Source organism: Nematolebias whitei, chromosome 2 (assembly GCF_014905685.2).
Source record: "Nematolebias whitei isolate Nwh7 chromosome 2, NemWhi1, whole genome shotgun sequence".
In the NCBI taxonomy this organism is placed as follows: Eukaryota; Metazoa; Chordata; class Actinopteri; order Cyprinodontiformes; family Rivulidae; genus Nematolebias; species Nematolebias whitei.
Window position 1 is genome coordinate 38083909 of NC_056499.1, and position 19407 is coordinate 38103315.

At 37.9% G+C, this 19407-nt stretch overlaps 2 protein-coding genes across 2 annotated transcripts in view; one reads left to right on the forward strand and one right to left on the reverse strand.

Moving 5' to 3' along the window:
- cln6a (CLN6 transmembrane ER protein a) overlaps positions 1-17772 on the reverse strand; it is a 22394-nt gene extending 4622 nt beyond the window's left edge. Inside the window, exons 1-5 of the mRNA XM_037691608.1 lie at positions 17726-17772; positions 15804-15924; positions 15612-15710; positions 7691-7879; positions 2389-2444 (exon numbers count right to left, since the gene is read on the reverse strand). Coding sequence (XP_037547536.1) covers positions 2389-2444; positions 7691-7879; positions 15612-15710; positions 15804-15924; positions 17726-17766 — 506 coding nt within the window. The 5' untranslated portion in view covers positions 17767-17772. The remainder of the gene's footprint in view (positions 1-2388; positions 2445-7690; positions 7880-15611; positions 15711-15803; positions 15925-17725) is intronic.
- The window catches only part of LOC119424126 (GRAM domain-containing protein 2A-like), a 975280-nt gene that overhangs the window by 550875 nt on the left and 404998 nt on the right, over positions 1-19407 (forward strand). The gene's annotated exons all lie outside the window — the stretch shown is intronic.

Sequence of the window (19407 nt, forward strand, 5' to 3'; positions counted from 1 at the left end):
TGGATGGATGGATGGATGGATGGATGGATGGATGGATGGATGGATGGATGGATGGATGGATGGATGGATGGATGGATGGATGGATGGAAAAATACAGTTATATCCTAAAATTGAGAAGAATTTTTTTGCTTTTAATACAAACAATGAGCTCCTTACAATGAAAATACAAACTACAGACCACCTGAAGCCCAGGTAATTATAGTGGTCCATGCAGTGCTTAATTTGTAAGCCAAACGATGCGGTAATGCAAATAGAGTGTGTGTGTGTGTGTGTGTGTGTGTTTGTGTGTGTGTGTGTGTGTGTGTGTGTGCTGGGGTGGGGGGGCCCCCCCTGAAAATTTTGAATAAAGTAGATGCCATTTCCTGAATTCTGTTGTATTTTAATGGGTTGTTAAACATCTCTGTTTCCCTAAATAAGTAAACACTTGATTTAATAGAGAGCAACAAGAAGTAGCCTGACCAACAGCTCTCCTTGTGTGAATAGAGCACACTCTGTTTCTCTTCAGCATCATAACCCCGCCCCCCTATGGGCAGAGATTTTTCAAGGGTATAGGCAGAAATGCTTACTTGAAGGGGCAGCTCTTATGTGAGATTAGGAAGCTTGTAAGCGGCTGTTATGTTAAAAATTAGTGTTTATGTAATTATTTTCAGTTTACATATCCAATATAGGTTTTATTAATTCAAGGCAGTCAAATTTGTTCATATCTTTATTATTAGTAAGCCTGAGCGTTACCGGATCCAAGCAAACTGTTACTGGAACGCACCCTGTAAAATTGGAGAGCTCCCGGATCCTGTTCTAGCAGGATCCAGCTCAAATTAAGCCCATGGTTCTTGCCATTACCAACATTTGAACCCATTTAAAACATGCAGGTTAAATGACACCTACAATGGTGACTTTTAGAGATTTGTTATCATTTACAAAAGTTGATAAAAGCTGTGTTTTTTATCAAAGCTTAAGTTTAAAAGACTAAAGTAATACAATAATCATCATGGCAAATGAAGCTTGAAACCAATAACAAAATGACTATCAGAGTGTGAAGCTGCTGCTGAGCAGAAGAAACACTTTGCAGCTGCACAGCTGTGAACTTAATTAGAAGAAAATGATATTTTATATTAAAAAAAAACATATCAAGAAAATGGGTTTTAATAAACAAACTAAATCTAGGATAAAGCATTGTCATGTCACTGTCTAATAAGAGTGCACTTTACATGATACACATTCTCTCAGAGGTTTTTTTTTATATTTATTTTCTATTTGCAGGTGAGAGGGAGACGAAGAAAAGATCTTCCATTTGTGTAAATGTGCTCAGAATACCACGTGAATATGTTTTCAAAATGACTGCCAACGTGTTTAAATCATGACTGGGAAAAACAAAGACAGCCAGGAGGCGTGCAGCTCCTGCTGAACCAAATCAGTCTGCAGCTTTTAAAATTTTTATAAATACACATTATTGTTTGTTTGGCTCAAATGCAGAAACCATAGTTTGTTTTTCTCCTGTTGGAATGTGTTGTCCTCATTTTCACCAACATTTGATAATATAGAGACAAAATGTTACCAAATGACAGGAACACATTGTTTTGTCCTTCTTTTTCCGCACAGGAGTTAAAGCTGTTTGCAGATATCCCTGCAGATTATGGAGATCGCAGACAGTTGGATAAATGTACATTATATTTGTTTTTTTGGCTTTATTTGAGACTTTTATGACTCCTCTGATCCTAAACATGTTTAAATGTAGCCACACTAAAAACTTGCCATGTGAATATAGGGGTACATTTTTATAATATCTTTATTTTCCTGAGCCAAGGAACCCATCTTTAATGACCACACAGGTCATCTCGTCTGTGCTAACAGGATGTGTGTTTCTTGTTTGTGACTTTATGCTAATTTGTGTTATTCCTGGCTGACTGATATGGTCATTATTGAAATGAGCTGGTTGTGGGAGCTTGTAGATTTCAGAATCTCATCCAGAGCACTGAACACCCCCACACACGCAATTTCTCAGCCATGATCAGACACTAAATTGCCCCAAATGGTAAATCCATCCTTTATTCTCTGCTGAGCCGAGACAGAGGCGAGCACTGATGCATATTTCAGCCCAGCGTCCTTTAGAAATGATTTAATATTTAAATATTACCAGCTGATCATGTTACCATCTGCTCTGTACCTTTGCGTCATAACGTGAGGGTGCTTGGAGACAGGGGGTGTATTGGTCCTTAACAGTAAAATCTTTGTTATCGTATCTTGCTCACATATTTGAAGTGTTTCAAAAGCCTACGGTTCTTTAGCAGCATGCATATATCACTTAAATTCTTGCAGGAAGAGAAAAACAGAACTTTGAGTCGTCGCACTGTGCATGCACAATGCATGCCATTTTTTACAAACACATACCACAGTGAGTGTCCCAGGTGTTCATCATAATAATACAGCAGCTCGAAGGAATCAATCTGTGGAGGAAGAAGCAAAGAAAAGGCTGAATTAATGAAAAGAATCTCACTTCAGCAAAAATGTTTAGCTGACACGTTGCTTCGGTCTACCTGGAGTGTTATGCAACACTGCCACCTACTGGTACACTGCCAGATGTGGGCACAAACACTGCAGATGTACGTTTTCTAACAGAACACCAGAGATGAATCAGAATTCATCTGAATCACAAGACATGGACCTGAGTTTTCACATTTCAACAAGTTGAAAGCCTGTGAGAGAAACAGGTTTGATTTTTTTTATAGCCAAGGAGCAAAATGTTGCCAATCTTTAAAAATAATTCCTGTTTTTTGTTCAAATAAACAACCTTACAAATAAATTCTCACATGCCACTCTTGTTTCAATTTAACCACATGCAAATGTGTTATTGTACAATATGAAGGAAGTATGAGTGAGGAAGAGTCATTAAAGCTAACATGACACCAAATTATACAGACATTTTCAAAGTCAAAGTTAAGGTTTCTTTATTGTCATTCTCATCATATGTGGTACATGTGGTGGAACGAAACTGTGTACACAGGGTCCCAGTTACATCCAACAAAAGTATAAATTGTAAAGAAAAACAGTAAGAATACGCAAAGCACAAATAGTACAAAAACAATACGTCGAACAACAGCAGCACGAACATGAGTCTGTGTGAGCAGATGAGGGGGGTGGGGCAAAAAGTGTGTGTGCTGGGTGAGTGGGGTCCTTCATGATGCAGGTGGCCCTCTTCCTGCATCTAGAGGTGTAGATGGCTTTGATGGTGGGGAGACTGACTCCAACAGTCTTCTGTGCAGCCTCCATGCCACACGTTGATGCTGGAGCACAGGATGCTCTCCACTGCACACCTGTAGAAGGAGGTGAGGACTGAGCTTCACAGTCCAGCTCGTCTCAGCCGTCTGAAGAAGTAGAGTCTCTGATGAGCTTTCTTGATTCTTGATCTTGATTCTTGTGCTTTCTTGATTTTATTCACCTTACATTGATTTATCAGAGCTCCCTACTCAAATAATCTAACAGCCATTATTCAGGAAAATAAAAGAATTTAAACATGAAAAGTTTAATGCATTAAATTCTTGCCATTTTGTCATGTTAAATTTATTTGTGCTCAGACAATAAGTGCTGTGTAAGTTCATGAAGAAAACAAAGCACCTCAATATAAAAGAGCAGCAACAAGGGGTTTTAGCAGTGAATATTTCATCAACCCTTCAAGCTGTCAAGTCTTTTTTTAGATTCCCTGCTTGATTAGAAATAACAAAAATAACATCAGGTGATTTGAGGGAAGGAGCCAAGACAAAATAAAAGATTGGCTGCTGGCCGAGCCTGGCAGTGAGAAGATTTAAATCCTAAACAATCCTCTACACTCAAATTCACAAAGTTCACAAGGGAGCATTTTATCAGCCAAACCACTTCCATTTATGAAATCAGTGTCATCAGGATAACAGTGTTAAAAGCATGAGGTGTCGGACAGTAAATATGAAATGTTGACGTAGCACTACTTGAAAAAAAAGACACATTTCATGCAAGAGTTTTAAACTGTTGTTTTTTTAACCTTTATTTAACTATGTTAGTCAGTCAAAAACAAAGTCTCATTTTCAATGACGACCTGGACTAAGACCATCTTATGTTGAGAAATGTCTGCAGGCGTTTTGGCCAAACTATAAAAATGAGAAAAATCTCACAAGATGTCACATTCAGAGTGTTGTGATCGACTCTCAGCTACTACCACTTCAAATGTTTGCTCAATTTATTCAAGCGTTGGCGTCAGAAGCATTTGCAATGTGCGGGGGGGGACTGATGGAGGGGTCTGGGGGTCCTTCACCAGAAAATTTTGAATAAAGTAGATGTCATTTCCTGCTATTTGGTGTATTTTAACAAGTTGTTAAATATCTATGTTTACCTACATTAGTAAACACTTGAATCAGTAACTATTTTAATATGCACGGCACAACAAAAAGTAGCCTGACCAAAAGCACGCTCCGCTTCTCTCGTGCATTCTAGTCCCCACCCCAGTCGACAACTGCCGGCACTAACGTGGCGCTAAGCTAGGGCTGGACGATGTATAGAATATACTTGACGTATCACGAGTTTTTCAATTTACGATGGCTAAAATGGCTCTATCACAACCATCGAGTATTATTAGACTTGAAAATCCATGTCATTCTTTTTCTCCCATCTGCGTCGCCAACTGCATGCTGCAACTACTTCTCCCTCTTTGAGCACAAACCCAGCCCCTCACCTGTGCACGCTCCCCCCGCTTCCTGCTTCTCCAGGTGGGTGGGAGTTTAGACAACAAGTAAATGCAGGAGAGGATATCAAAGAGCAGCTTAGCTGCTGAGCAAAAAGAAAAACAATGGCAGTTATTTGGAGTTACTTTGGATTTAAATTGTCAGATGAGCAGCAGAAAAATGATTTCTGTAGACAATGCTGAAAACAAGTCCCAACAGTAGGTCGGCACTACAAATCTTTTTCACCATTTAAAACAGTGCTATGGAGAATGAAGCATCTAAAAAAAGTTCAATCTGGTCCTCTGGACATTCAAAAAAAAGAAAAAATTTGTAAAACGTTTCGTCTTTCATCCGAAAGACTTCCTCAGTCTGAGGTGCTGTATTCAGCTCAGTCTTATAAATAGCACCTGCTCAGAGTGGATCAACCAGTTTTGCTGCTGACAACCAAAACCAGCTGATCACATGCTCAAGAAGGACCATCAGCCTAACAATGGATCATTAGCACACTGATGGCTGTTTTGTTATACTCTATCAATCTGGTCCAGAGGAACTTTTTTTGAACTTTTTTTAGCCATCTTGTTAGCCACTAAGGATCGTATCTTTAGCGATATGATAAACCATTGCTTTATTAATGTCACGCTACCTCTCACTGTAAGACTTGAAATCCGTGAACAGTACCGTAATTATTCTTTTACTGCCCGTCTGCTCTGTCAACTTCACGCGGCCCCTCCTCTTCCCTCACTGAATGCAAACAGTCCCTCACACGGAGCTTCACACACACTTACTAACGTCACGAAGGCGGCGCAGCTGAAGAGGATTATTAATTAAGACTGAAGAAGTCTTTCGGATGAAAGACGAAGCCTTTCTACAATTTTTTTTGTTTTGTTTTGTTTTGTTTTTTGAATGTCCAGAAGACCAGACTCAACTTTTTTAGATTATTAATTAATATATATATATATATAAATAGTTTTTTTTAAGACATTTATTTTGTACAGTTGCAGCTGGTTGTTAATAAATGTGCCTTTGAGACAACTGGGACAAAGCTTTGACTCAGAAATATATTTTTGTTATTACTTTATGGAAAGAACAAAAATTGAGATATATATCGTATATCGCGATTTATATTTAAAATATTGAGATATTAATTTGGTCCATATCACCCAGCCCTACGCTAAGCTAGCGCACAACACATGGGTGTCTCCCCCTCCTCCCCTCATCCCATCAAATGACCTTGGGGAAAGCTGCATGTGGTGAGTTGATGTTGTGGGTAACCAGGAAAACCTGGAGTGGAGTTTTAGTGGTTTGAATATTCTATTAATTGAGTGGAATGGAATTATTCAGAAAGAAATGGAAACAGCGGTGGGTGAACGAATATTTCATGATGTGTGTGTGTGTGTGGGGGGGGGGTCCAAACAAAAGAGGGGTTTTTTTTATGTGTGGGGGACACGTCCCCCTCACATGTAATTGTTGTGACGCCTATGGATTCAGGTCGTTTTTGTGTTTTAAGTCAATTCGATGAGGCAGCCACTTGGAATGGTGCTGACTCCACATTATAACTGAATTTAGTTGTAGAGGTAAAGCCAAAGATTACTTTTCGTAAGTTTGTTTAAAATTTGTTTGTTGGTTCATGAGATATTTTGGTCACAGACACACAAACACATTAAACTAATATTATCCACATTCACACCAAGATAAATAACACTACCGGTAATTTAAAAATATAATAATTTTATATTTTCTTCAATGCATCACAAATCCAACATCTTAGACAGACTCAATGCAAAGTATCAAATCAAACATTAAAAAGGTTACTCTGAAGTAAAACAAATCGTGAAGTTTGATCAAGTTTACTTCAGTACATTTCCAGATATACATTTCTGAAGTGCAGGTCTGCAGTCAATGTAAACAAAGCCCTTTTATCTGTACTTTATGCAACAAATCTGAGTTTAAATGTGTATTAATTAGGGGCAAGACTTTAAGGTGTTAATTACAATTATTTAATGACGGAAAAAAAATAACGCTTTACAAAATTAACCCAATAAATTGCACCTTCTCCGTTCCCACTTCCTGGGACAGCGGTAACCAAGCTGAGGCACAGGTGACGGAGGAAATGCACCTAAAGTTAGCTCGCCAGCTGCACCGTGCTCAGTTTCTTACAGTGGGGAATAAGAGGAACGCTCTGACTCTGTGTTTTGAGTGGGACATTTAAAATAAATGACCCTGATGGTAACGACACGGAGAAGAACTTAGTGTAATTGTGTCTAAAGGAATTCATCAGCGCAGCACATCGACATTCGCTAGCTCCTGAACCGAAGCTGAAGCTACAGCTGTCTACAAGTAGACAAAAAAAGGAAAGTCTACATCTGACTAAAATAAACTCTTTGGGGAAATGGATTGCAGTGAACTGTATCTTTATAATAACATTTTATTTTTAACTTATTTATCATTATTATTATCACAATTGTTATCATCATTATCATGAATACATTTTTATTTACACCTTGGGGTTGCACTAATATGAGAATGTACAAAAAAAAGAATATATAAAATAAAAAAAAATTATGTTTTTGTTGTTTAGGTTCATGTATGATTATGTCGAATATTGTTATTTGATAAACATGTGATTAATCGAGAAGATTTAATTACAGGCCTCTCATTAACATGATTAGTTTGTTGTTGTTTTTTAAACATGTCCCAGCTGTGGAAACATTACATGAATATTTTTGGACTTCTCCATCCTAAATGGTTCTTCCATGGAAGTAGTCACTGGTGACCTATTTTGAACCACTTCTGCTTTTTTAATAGGTAATTAAATTAAATTAAGTTCATTAAATTAAATTAAATTAAGGGGGTAGCTGTGTGCACATTTTTAACTCAAGGACACATTTAATATCAATTTTATTTCTTACTTCCTGATTATTTTTCTTAACAGGGCTACACGTCTATGCAACGAGTAGCTTTAATGTTTTCCCAGAATCCCAGTCATGAAGCAGGAGTCTTACCAGTGAGGCTGGTTTCAGATCTTTGATGATGGGGTTTTCTCTGACTGACAGGTGCAGCTGGTAGCCACTCAGGATGAGCCGGTGGTTGACGGAGTCCCCCACCAGGTGGATGCTGGCCCCCATGACGAACGTGATGATGCAGAGGTAAACAGCTGTGCGAGACACAGCCCGTGGACTGCGCTCGATCAGCTGGAATCAAACAGCAACAAATGCATTCTTTATTTAATTATAGCTGCATCCCAAATATTTACTTTGGTTCCATCTCTAGGAATCTGGGTCAACAACAGCAGTGCATCTGTGAGTTAATTTAGACGTCGAGTCAGACAGCCGTTATGATATTGATGTGATTTTCCTTGAGTTTTCTGCTGAAGTGTCTGGAGGCAACATTCTTCTTCTTGTCTGCTGAGCTCCAGTAGTTTCTGTCCTTCCTGCCAGCTGCTTCTTCCTTCATTCCAAACAACCAGCTGTTATTAAATGTAAACAATTATACACTGCAAATGGGCTCTACCTCAACAGGAACCTCTATCCCCAAAGGAAAAGCAATGTCATGTTTTGAATTTTGCATTCTTTTCCATCAGTTCCTCTTTGTTCTTCAGCTTTTTGTCCGTGCTGACATTAAGTGTGTACAAACTCAGAACAGCCTTTTACAGTGGAATTTGAATCCAAAAAGAGAAATAAATTTAAAAACATCTAATGTTTATCTCTTTAAAAGTCATTTATCAATCTTTTACAACAAACTTGAATCCCCTCTGTCTTGTGTTGTTGCGATGACAAAATCATGAAAAGATAAAACAAGATGTTTAATTTTGAGATATTTACATGCACAGGTCTAACGAACATGAAACAACTGCTGACCATCTGGAAGATGGCTGAATAGTTGGTTTGTTAATTTAATCTACAAATCGTGGCATTCATCAGCTAAAATAAAAACAAAACTGGATCCAATCATGTCCTTCCCCTAGTATAAAATCATATTTTGAATGCATGACATGTTACTTAAAATATGCACTGAGTGCAGCTTTTTCCCCCCTTTAGAAAACAACACAAATCTTTATATTAAACCTTTGACCTCTGCCGTCTGTGAACAAACAGTCTAAAAAATGCAAGGGAAGTGATTCGCAGTCTGACAAGTCAACGAGAGAGTGCATTAACGTGCATCTCCTCTGAAAGCCACAGAGCGAGGCTCCAAAACATCTTTCTTTCCCGCAGTAATTACAAAGTAGACATTTTTCGCAAAAGTAAATTTGATGTCATAAACAAAATTTACTCCTGTTCAAAGTGTTGGTGGTCCTGAAGAAATCTTCAAAGAAATTTAAAGAATCTTTTTTTTTTTTTTTTTTTTTTCCAGTCTCTGGCTTCAAACTCATGATCATATGAGATAATTGAAGCTGCAGTCCAGCTACAGCGTGCGCTATCAGGACATTATTACCTGCAGTGTTCCCTTAGTGTGGACTGAACTAGGCAAAAGGTCCTTCTCCTACTCTGCTCCTGTTTCCTGGAATATCTTACAAAAAGATCTGAAGCTCTCGACCTTGACCTCTCAAAAGCCCCTTTTCCATTAGTACCGGTACGGGCCGACTGGACCCTACTTGGCCCGGTTCTGAGGCTTTTCCATTTGTACCGGTACTTAGCACCTGTTACTATTTTCAGTACCCTTGGCTCTGTGGTTCTAACTAACTAAGTGGCTTTAAGAATCTGTTGGACTCCTGGCAGGGACCAATGCTGACATGTTCCTGTTTTTAGTTTTCTACATTCGCCTTAGAATCTAGCTGGTTTCTGTTACTTTTTTTTTTTTGCCATCTTATTTGTATAAAAAATAAATAAATAAAAAAAATCTGTATGCCTTTTTTGTGGCTGTCTATTGTTGTTGCTGTTGTCCACTGTTGTCATCATTCTTTGTTGAAATCAGGTCTCTATTGTAAATGAGTCCTTGAGGCTCAATGGGATTTACCTGTATAAATAAAGGTTGAATGAATGAATGAATGAATAATTCTGCCTTCAGAAAAACAGTTGTTGGAGCCTAAATGCAGTTTATAATGGTTAACAAATGTAACTATAGTTTTGAGTTCATAGGTGATTCACTGAATTTAATTTAAAATGATAAAAGTATAGGTGTGATATATAGTTTATTTTTGTAATACCAAAGTGATTAAAATGTAAGATTTATTAGATTTTGAGTTATAATGTTCCCAGTGGGCAGCACGGTGGCGCAACTGGTAGAGCTGCTGCCTCTCAGCGAGCAGGTCCCTGGTTCAAACCCCGGTCCAGGGGCCTTTCTGGGTGGAGTTTGCATGTTCTCTCCGTGCACGCGTGGGTTTTCTCCGGGTACTCCGGTTTCCTCCCACAGACCAAAAACATGCATGTTAGGCTGATTGGTAACTCTAAATTGTCCCTAGGTGTGAGTGAGAGAGTGAATGGTTGTTTGTCTCGTTTGTCTCTATGTGTCCCTGTGATGGACTTGCGACCTGTCCAGGGTGTACCCCGCCCCTCGTACAGTGATTGCTGGACATGGGCACCAGCGACCCCCATGACCCAAAATGGAATAAGCGGGTAAAGATAATGGATGGATGGATGGATGGATGTTCCCAGTAGCAGTGTAAAATTTGGTGTTTGGATGATTACCTGTATTGTGGTGGGTGTGGTTTATTGGCAGGCAATTAGTCAGGCTGTCAGCAGTCAGGTGGAGAAAAGTAGTGCCACACAGTTTTTTTACCTCTCCCTCTATGTCGCTGTAGTTACTTTTCCTTAATTTTGTACAAGTTTTGATTTTTTGAAACAGAACTAAAGTGTTCAGCTTCACTAAGGACTCCGTGGAATATTTTATGCATGGTGTTTGAGATGAGGAGACACTTCAGGGCGTCAAGCTAGTGGCTTCAATCATTGGAAACTTACAACAGTTTTTGCCTTGATTGTAGTTCATGAATCACTCGTACTCCTTTACGTGCTTACAAGACTGTTTGTTTATCCCTGCAGTGCACAGAGTGGAGCTAACGTTTGTAAAAATAAAATTAAAAAACTCAACTAATAAAAGTGATATTTGTGCCATAAGCTCTCAGACATTGGTTTCTCAGATCACATTATCAGTACGGTCAACAATGGTGTACCACAAAGCTCAGTCTTAGAATCCACTCTCTTCACAATCTACATAAGTAATGTAGGTCAGATCATTCTTGATGCATCCTTACATTTCTATGCCGATGGCACAGTTGTTTATTGTCGAGCTAAAACAGTTGCCATGGTTTTCCAGCTCCTACAGTCTGCATTTGACATCATCCAGTCAGATTTGTTCCGTCTCAAACTTGTCCTAAATGCTGATAAAACCAAAGGGATGTTGTTTTCAAACAAGAAGTTGGTACCAGAATTCCATCTATCTTATCTAAAAATGGTGTCCCTATTGAGTTTGTCAATCCTTATAAATACTTGTGAATCTTGGTCAATGTAAATTTTTCTTTTAAGTCTCATGTTGAAAATTTGATAAAGAAATTGAAAAAAAAAATTGGGTTTCTTTTTCAGAAATAGATCTCGTTTAACTCGGAATGCTAGAAAATGCCTTGTAACTTCTACTTTCCTTCTCTCCATGAATGCTCCTACAAGAACCCTGCAGATGTTGGATGCTGCCTATCATGGTGCACTAAAATTCATAACTGGCTGTAACTACCGGACCCACCACTGCACCCTGTATTCACAGGTCAATTGTTCATCATTAACTTCATGCAGACTCGCTCACTGGTATATTTTCATCTTTAAATCACTTCTTGGTCTACTGCCTTCTTACATGTCCTCCTAGATGTCACTACGTGAGTGCAGCTACAGCGTGCGCTCTCAAGACATCATTACCTGCAGTGCGGACTGAATTTGGCAAAAGGGCCTTCTACTCTGTTCCTGTTTCCTGGAACACCTTACAAAAAGATCTGAAGCTGTCGTGCTTGACCTCTCTAAGGGATTTTAAACAATTAATAAGGTCAATGCAAAAATCAATTGCAAACGTTCCTGTTTTTAGTGTTTTAACTCGTTTCATAACGTAGCTTGTTTTTATTTTGTTTTATAACACTAGTTTTATTTACTTTTCATTTTATAAGCTTTTTATGAATCCAAAAAAGTTCAAGACAAAAACAGACTTTTTATGACTGTTTATTGTTGTCTGTACATCTTGTGTTCTTTGTTTAAACAGGTCTCTCTTGTAAATGAGTTCTCGAGGCTCAATAAGACTAACCTGTATAAATAAGGGTTTCCACGTTTATCATACTACTGTTTACAATGTTATAGTTTATTATTGGTCAGTAATGCAGCACTAGAAAAAAATTGCAGCTTCACAAACGGTGGATTATTGTTTGGAATAATTATGAAAACGTTGATTTAACACTAATTATGTGAATGTTGCATCAGAATTCACACAATTTCCTGCTAAAAGTTATTTCTCTGCATGTTTTTTGCAAACTACATTCACAATCTTAGTGACATTTTAACAATTCATATATTAAAAACATTCCGATAGATCAAAAATGGTGTGCTGTGACTTGCAGCATTTGCACCATTACACTTTGGATTTGTTTTTATGTTATTCACAATTATTTTCCATAGATTTCTTCAATTTAATCAAAACTGAAATCTAATTCAACATACACAAAGTTTGTTTTCTCAGTCATCCAGGTATATAACAACAAAAAAGGTTGAATCATGTCATCTGGACTTCGTTTTTTGTTAAAAAGAAACGTTTCGCCCCTCATCCAAGAGGCTTCGTCGGTCTGAGGCCTAGCCATCTGGTATTACCCAGAAGCCACCCTGACTCTTGTGTTCCAAGCCTGCCTCAGATACCCCTGAAGTCTGGCCTTTTCACTAATGGTTTCAAAAACACAGACCGACGAAGCCTCTTGGATGAGGGGCAAAACGTTTCTTTTTAACAAAAAACGAAGCCCAGATGACATGATTCAACCTTTTTTGTTGTTCTAATTCAACATACTTTATTTCCATTTTCTTGTGCTCATTCTAGATTTAGGAAGACTGTTGTCATTTTAGCTTTAAGTTGATGTTTTGCTCATTTTTGTTTTTATCTTAAATTTCAACACACCTCCAACATGTGAACAGATCAAGCCTGACTGTCCTGAGTTTTACTTTCTAAAATGTCTAGTTTTCAACCTCTGAAAGTTTCTTCGAACACATGGTTTAACATCGCTATTGAGCCCTTGCCTTGCTAAAAGTATAAACTATAATAAGTGAGATGGCATTTTTGGATAATATCTTAATAAAATGAAAAACAAAGTCTGAGCTGAATACAGCACCTCACACTGAGGAAGACTTTCGGATGAAAGACGAAACGTTTCTACATTGTTTTTGTTGTTTGTTTTGTTTTTTGAATGTCCAGAGGACAAGATTTAACTGTTTCAGATGAAAAACAAAGTATTTCCCTCTGTGGTTGAATTAAAATAAATATTAGAAATATTTTGCATAGGGCTGGAACTGCTTCTAAAAACCTGTCAATGCAGTTTTCAGCTCACATTTGTTGTCTTGCATTAGGTTAAAGACTTGAGGGACAACAAGAGAGACACATTACCAAAGATGTTTGGCAATGCACTAAATAATTTTATTTAGCATTTGTATTGTGAATTTTAATCTTCACATACATTGTCACCAACTGACAGACACTAAAACTAGTGAAACATTTTAATGTACACTGCTTCATAATTTTCTCTAGACACAGGTGTATGTTTTCCTTGAATTAAATTGTTGGCAGTTCCGGCTTTCTTGCATCAGTTGTTTGCCTGAAAACACCCATTTTTGTTCCAACTACTTGTAACAACTGCTTTCAAAAAACCTGCTGAATGTGATATTTGTTTCTTTCATTATTTGTTGCTCTGACAGAAATACTGAACTATGAATAACCAAAACAGAAAAGGACAAAACAATGAGCAGATCCTGCGTCCTAAAAGTCTAAATAGCAAAAGAGACAATATGTGAAGAAGATAAATAATGAAGTTGCTTTGTGCTTTTATGAATGCTGCTGATCCTGAATGCTGCTGATCCTTATAAACACAGAAAATAAAATGAAACCATCCACAATTAGGTGTAGATTTTTATTTTTTTTAATTAGCCACGTGGCGCCTCAGATTAGCCCAGTCCTTCTCAAATAGTGGGGCGTGCCCCCCTGGGAAGGACCGGAGCAATGCCGGGGGGGGCGCATGTGACCCCGAGGAACATTTTGCCGCAGGGAGTAGATTTTTTTTTCTTCTTTTGCACCATTCTCATTGTGTCAGGATGCATTCGGCAACTGTTTGCTAAAATCCAGCAACTCTCAGTCTTAATAATAATAAAGTTATGAACAAATATGTTTGTCTTGTCGTTTGGGGAGCCATGCTTGAACTGTGTCGCTTCTCTCTGTTGCTGAGCAGCTGGTGACGCTCTGCCCCCTCTTCCTCTTTAATTTTTTTTTTGTTTGTGTTTTAGTTTGAGAAAGCACAATTTCGATGTTTTTTTTTAAATACAGAAGTAATATTTAATAAATGTTAGGACTCTATTCTTTGCTAACAAAATATATTTTATGTCATTAAACAACTTGTCAGGTTCTTCTCTTGTGAGCGCATTCCCCTGGACACACACACACACGCGTGCACGCTCTTGCGCTCTTTGCGACTTCTCTGCTGCACTGAGACTAGGTCCAGGTCCAGATCCAGGTCCAGGTCCAGGTCCAGGTCCAGCTAAACTTTGAGCAGGAGCTGAGAGCTGCAGGATCATGTTTCAAACTGTGCTTCAAAAAGCCGTGCACTGCAAAACGTGCTCGTTGTAGCCATTAACCCTGACTTCCTCATTTTGATTTTTTTTAAAAACTAACAAAAAAAAAAAAAAAACAGCACAAATTGTTTTATTCATTTTTGTTTTGTAGGTCAAAGTGTTTTATATAACACTCCTGACTTAAAATGTTGCTGATCAATTTGAATGTATTATTGTTTATTGATTGTATTTAATTTTATTGTTCAGTATCAAATGGTCAAGAATGTTTACAGTTTAAATAAGGATATATATTTTTTAAATTTCAGGCAAATTGATGTACTTTAAGTCTTTTCTGTTACAGACTATAAAACAATGTTAGTAATCTTTGTTGTACGTTGATCTATATTTCTATATTTTTAATTTAATGTTAATAAGGATACAATGTTATGTAGAGGTGTACTTATAACAATTTTATAGACAAATTATACTATTTACAGTCGCCGCGGAGAGTTGTGGGGGGCGCGAAATGTTTACTTCTTCCTGGGGGGGGGGGGTAACCGAAAATAATTGAGAAGCACTGGATTAGCCTGACTGAAGTAACTGCAGATAGAGCTGAAACAAAGAACTGAGGGCTTAGCATTCCTTTGAAGTTATGCATGTCAGTCTCCATCTTTCATGACAGTGTTTGAGATTAGGATTATCTTGTACTGCAAAATGACAGAGTCATAACCATTGGGTCCAAATTTGAAAATAACATTATGTGCAATTTCATGCAATATTACAATACCTTGTGTGATCTCATGTGATCTGTTAGGGTTTGGAGTATGTGTTGTGAATGACTGTCTGCTACTCTTACACCAAATTTTTGCACAAAATCAGTAAAACTGACCGAGTTATAGATATTTTTTGTGTGTTTTTGGTGCCATAATAGTCACCCTGAATTGGCTTGACTCCAAAAATTAATAAGTTATAAGTACAGTCTCTGATTACTTTCTGTAAGTTTTAATAAAATCTGTACCATTGGTTCATGAGATAACTTGGTAACACACAAAAACTTGAACACACGCCCAGAGAGACAGTAAAAAATATACATGGCTGTGGGTGGTGAATGTTCTACAAGGTTTGGTCTATCGAGGCACCACAGAAAGGTGTGAAAATGCTTTTAGACAAAATAAGTTGATGCATCATCAGTAGAACAGTGTTTGTACAGATTTACCTTGAGCATTAGGAAAGGTGCGAGAACATTGTACGCCATGTGGAAATAATCTCCAGCACTGGGCTTGTTCAGGGGAAACCACTCCAGAGGAAAGATGATCTAACATATAAAATACAAGAAAGCATTTGATATGTATTGATCCCCATTAACTGTTCAGTCACATTACATATTAGTTGCTTTTTGCCTTCTTACCATAGCAATAGGTCTTCCAAAGTCAAGTATCCAGTTCTGCACTGTCAGACAGAGCCATAGGTCAAAGTGGAAGTGTTGCCCTCTCCTCTGTGGTACATTTTCCTTCAAAACACCAGCTGGGCTGTGAATATACATGTGTAATGATAATAAGTCATTCAAGTATAGTATTAGCAAGTCAAAGGGGTGGCAGGAAGTCAGTGTATTATAATACATAGATATAATTTTGTACAGCAGCATCATAAAGACTCCATGTGTCTGATTTACATGAGCACTTTTTTCTTTCTTCTATCCAAACCCAATCTCAGCAGGACAATGATGCACCAGCTGAAGATTTGCTGACCCATTTGACTTGCTGTGTATTGTGAACAGCTGTGCAGTTTCCTGTAGAACGCTGAGCGAATTCCCTGTGGCTCAGCAGAGACAGAAGTGTGTATTTACAAGAGTGCCATTGAATGCTCTATGGGCCCTTTATCCCTGCCAGCTTATCAACACAAGCGTAACTGATATGGATTACTGATAAAGTTGTTGTCTGGTCTTCAGGTTAGCCTGAAATATTGCTGTTATTAAGATATTCACATTTCAAAAAGTATCTTAAACAATAATATTGCTAACTTAAAAGAATACATATGTAAAGCCATACAGTAAAACTTAAATTCAATAACTTATTGAACTGTTTTTATGTTTAGCTTTTCATCTTGCGAAGTTTGGCCAAACTATTTTTTTACTTTAATGCTTGTTGACAAGAGTTTCAGTTTATTGGATCATTTTCACCGTGCTCAAAAAGGCTAACAGGTTGTTAGTTAGTCCTCAAAACCAGCAGCAACAACAAACCAAACGAATAAATATAGACAGATATAGAAAACACAGTAAGTAAACAAGAAATATAGTAAAGAAAACAAAACAGAACATGAGGCAGAAGAGGATTAGAGGAGTTCAGTGAGGAATGGAGTTAACTAGTCTGACTGCATCTGGGGATGAAGCTGTGTTTGAGTCTTGTTCTGGTCTTGATGCTCCGCATCATCTTTGGCAAGACTGTCAAACAGTCTACGGGACAGGTGAGTATGATCCTCCTTAATGCAGACTGCACTACACCTGCAGATGCTGATATAAATGTTCTCAAGGCTGCATGGAAGGGATCCCTTGAGCAGTGTTCATAACCCTCTGCAGCACCTTCCTGTCATCAGCTGAATAGTTTCTGGACCAGGTGGTGTTGGAGAAAGTGAGGGTGCTATCCACAACACATCTGTAAAAAGCTGCCAATGAATCCATCTCCTGAGGGGATATAAAATTAGTGGGTCTTTTTAATCATGTTGGAGGTGATTAAGGACCATGTCTGTGGACATTGTGAAAAATAATAATTAACTTAATTTATTAATCACACCAGACCACCAGGTCTTCTATCTCGTGCTGGTGCAAAGTCTCATCCTAGTGGGAAATCAGTCTCATCACTGCTGTGTAATCTATAAACTTCAAAATATTGCTCAGGAGTTTGGCTGAGCTCTTGATTAATGTGCACAACAAGGGGCTCAGGACACACCCCTGATGGACGCCAATATTTATGGGGATGGAGAAAGATAATTACAGTTTAGTATTGCTGTTAAATGCTCTTTTTAAGAAGATACACATAATCACAAATAGACTTGCAACTTATTGATAAAAAAAAAGTGTTTTATATGGTAAACACAGCCAGGAAAGATGAGAAAACATCAGGTCTACTAACTCTAAATATGTTAACTCTGAACTGTGCATCTGTGAATAAATGTTCCAACAATGAAACTGACAACACACAAATCCTTCTCTTGTAAAGTTTTATTTGTCAAAATCGGGTCTCTCTTGTAATTCTGTTTGTTAGACGAAACTAAATGTATTAAAACAAAGTAGGAAAGCAATTGTTATATTTTACTGATTGTAGCAGTACAAACCTGTGGAAAACTTCACCTTTACGTTTCCGTACATTTTCCATCGCTACTTATGTGAGGGAGGGTAAGGAAACATTTACGAAAATCCGATAGAAGCGTTTTCACTTCCTTGTTTTTATTTTGGCCCCGCCTTTTCAAGGAATCCACCAATGAAATGGCAGAATGAAAAGAATTGTCAGGGTAAACTTATCCCTGAGTATAGACTTGCAGGCAAGTTCCTTAAAGACAAATGAAATTGTTTTTTTGTTTGATCAAATACGTTTAATTGAGCTTACAGAGGGCCGGAATTATTAACGAACTCTAAGTATAAATTATATTCCCTTAATATTTACATACATTCACAACAGAGGAATATCTAAAACAAACAAAGAAAATAGATATCATGTTGCTCATTTTGGTTAAACCCCCATTTAAACCTGAATTTTCGTCTTCCATTTACTTTCATTTGAGCAAATGTGTAATTATCACATCTCCACCGTGCAGGCTCATCATAAATTATTTTGACTTCGGTCCTGTGAATAACCATAAGTTCACTTAAACCCAAACATCAGCTGTAGAAAGACTTTGAAGAGGGAAAAGGTCGGAGTGGAGAACACTTGGACTTTAGTGATTTTATTTACAATGAATAGATGTTGCCTTTGGTTAAAACAGCATTGTGCCAGGTCGATTGTAGTAATTTGAAAATATTAGGGTTCAAGTTTTCTCATCGTAACAAATGATGGTGCCAAGGTTAAAGTCCTGTTATTGGAAGGTTGTCGGTTCAACTCCTCAGACAGACAATGTCAAAATGTGGGTGGGAAAGATGAAACACCCACACTTGCCTCCACTTGACCCCACTCTGGGCCCTTGAAGCAAGGCCCTTAACCCCCACCATCTGCTCCCCCGGGCACCCTAAATGGCAGCTCTCTGCTCCACACAGAGGGCTGTGGTAGCTCAGTGGTCTGTGGTTGCATCAGGAAGGGCATCTGGCGTCAAGGTAATTGCCAAGTCTTCGTGCGAGTTAGTTCACTGTGGCGACCGCTGAAGAAGGGAGCAGCCAAAAGACGGAAACTGCAACCCATTTGAGAGAACGTCATCTATCAAACAGGAAACACAGAATCTTAAGAGAACAAGTAATTCAATATTTAAAATCTTTTTTGATTGTAATTTATTTCATGCGATGCACTTACACATTGAAAACAGGTTAGTCCTGCGCACACATCTCCATAGTCTAATATTTAAGTTTTAATACTGACGAGTTACTGTTACAACATGTTAAGATAAATACACTTCTAGTATTTGTTTGATGCCACTACAAAATTTAACATTGCTGGTGATTAAAAAAAAAAACAAAAAAAACAAGCATCACTAACTTTAATGATGTCTCCTCTGTATGTATGTGTCTCAGACAGAAACAAATGTTGCCTGGAAAAGTTTTGTATCTTTTTTAAAGTGGACTTTCTGTCTGTGAGACTCATAAAAATACATTTCAGTTCTGAACACCAAATTAAAGTAGCGTTTATGGCAACAGATTTCAACTTTCTTTCATCTCAAGTCCACTAATTAGAGAGAAATACAGTAAACAGTCCACAAAGAGCGCATTTCAGGCTGTCAGGAAACGTTTTCAGCAATGATGCCGCAAAGTGTGTTTTAGCTAAAAGTAGCTGTGTATAAAGATTTGAGGAGCTTGATTTGTTGTTATATAT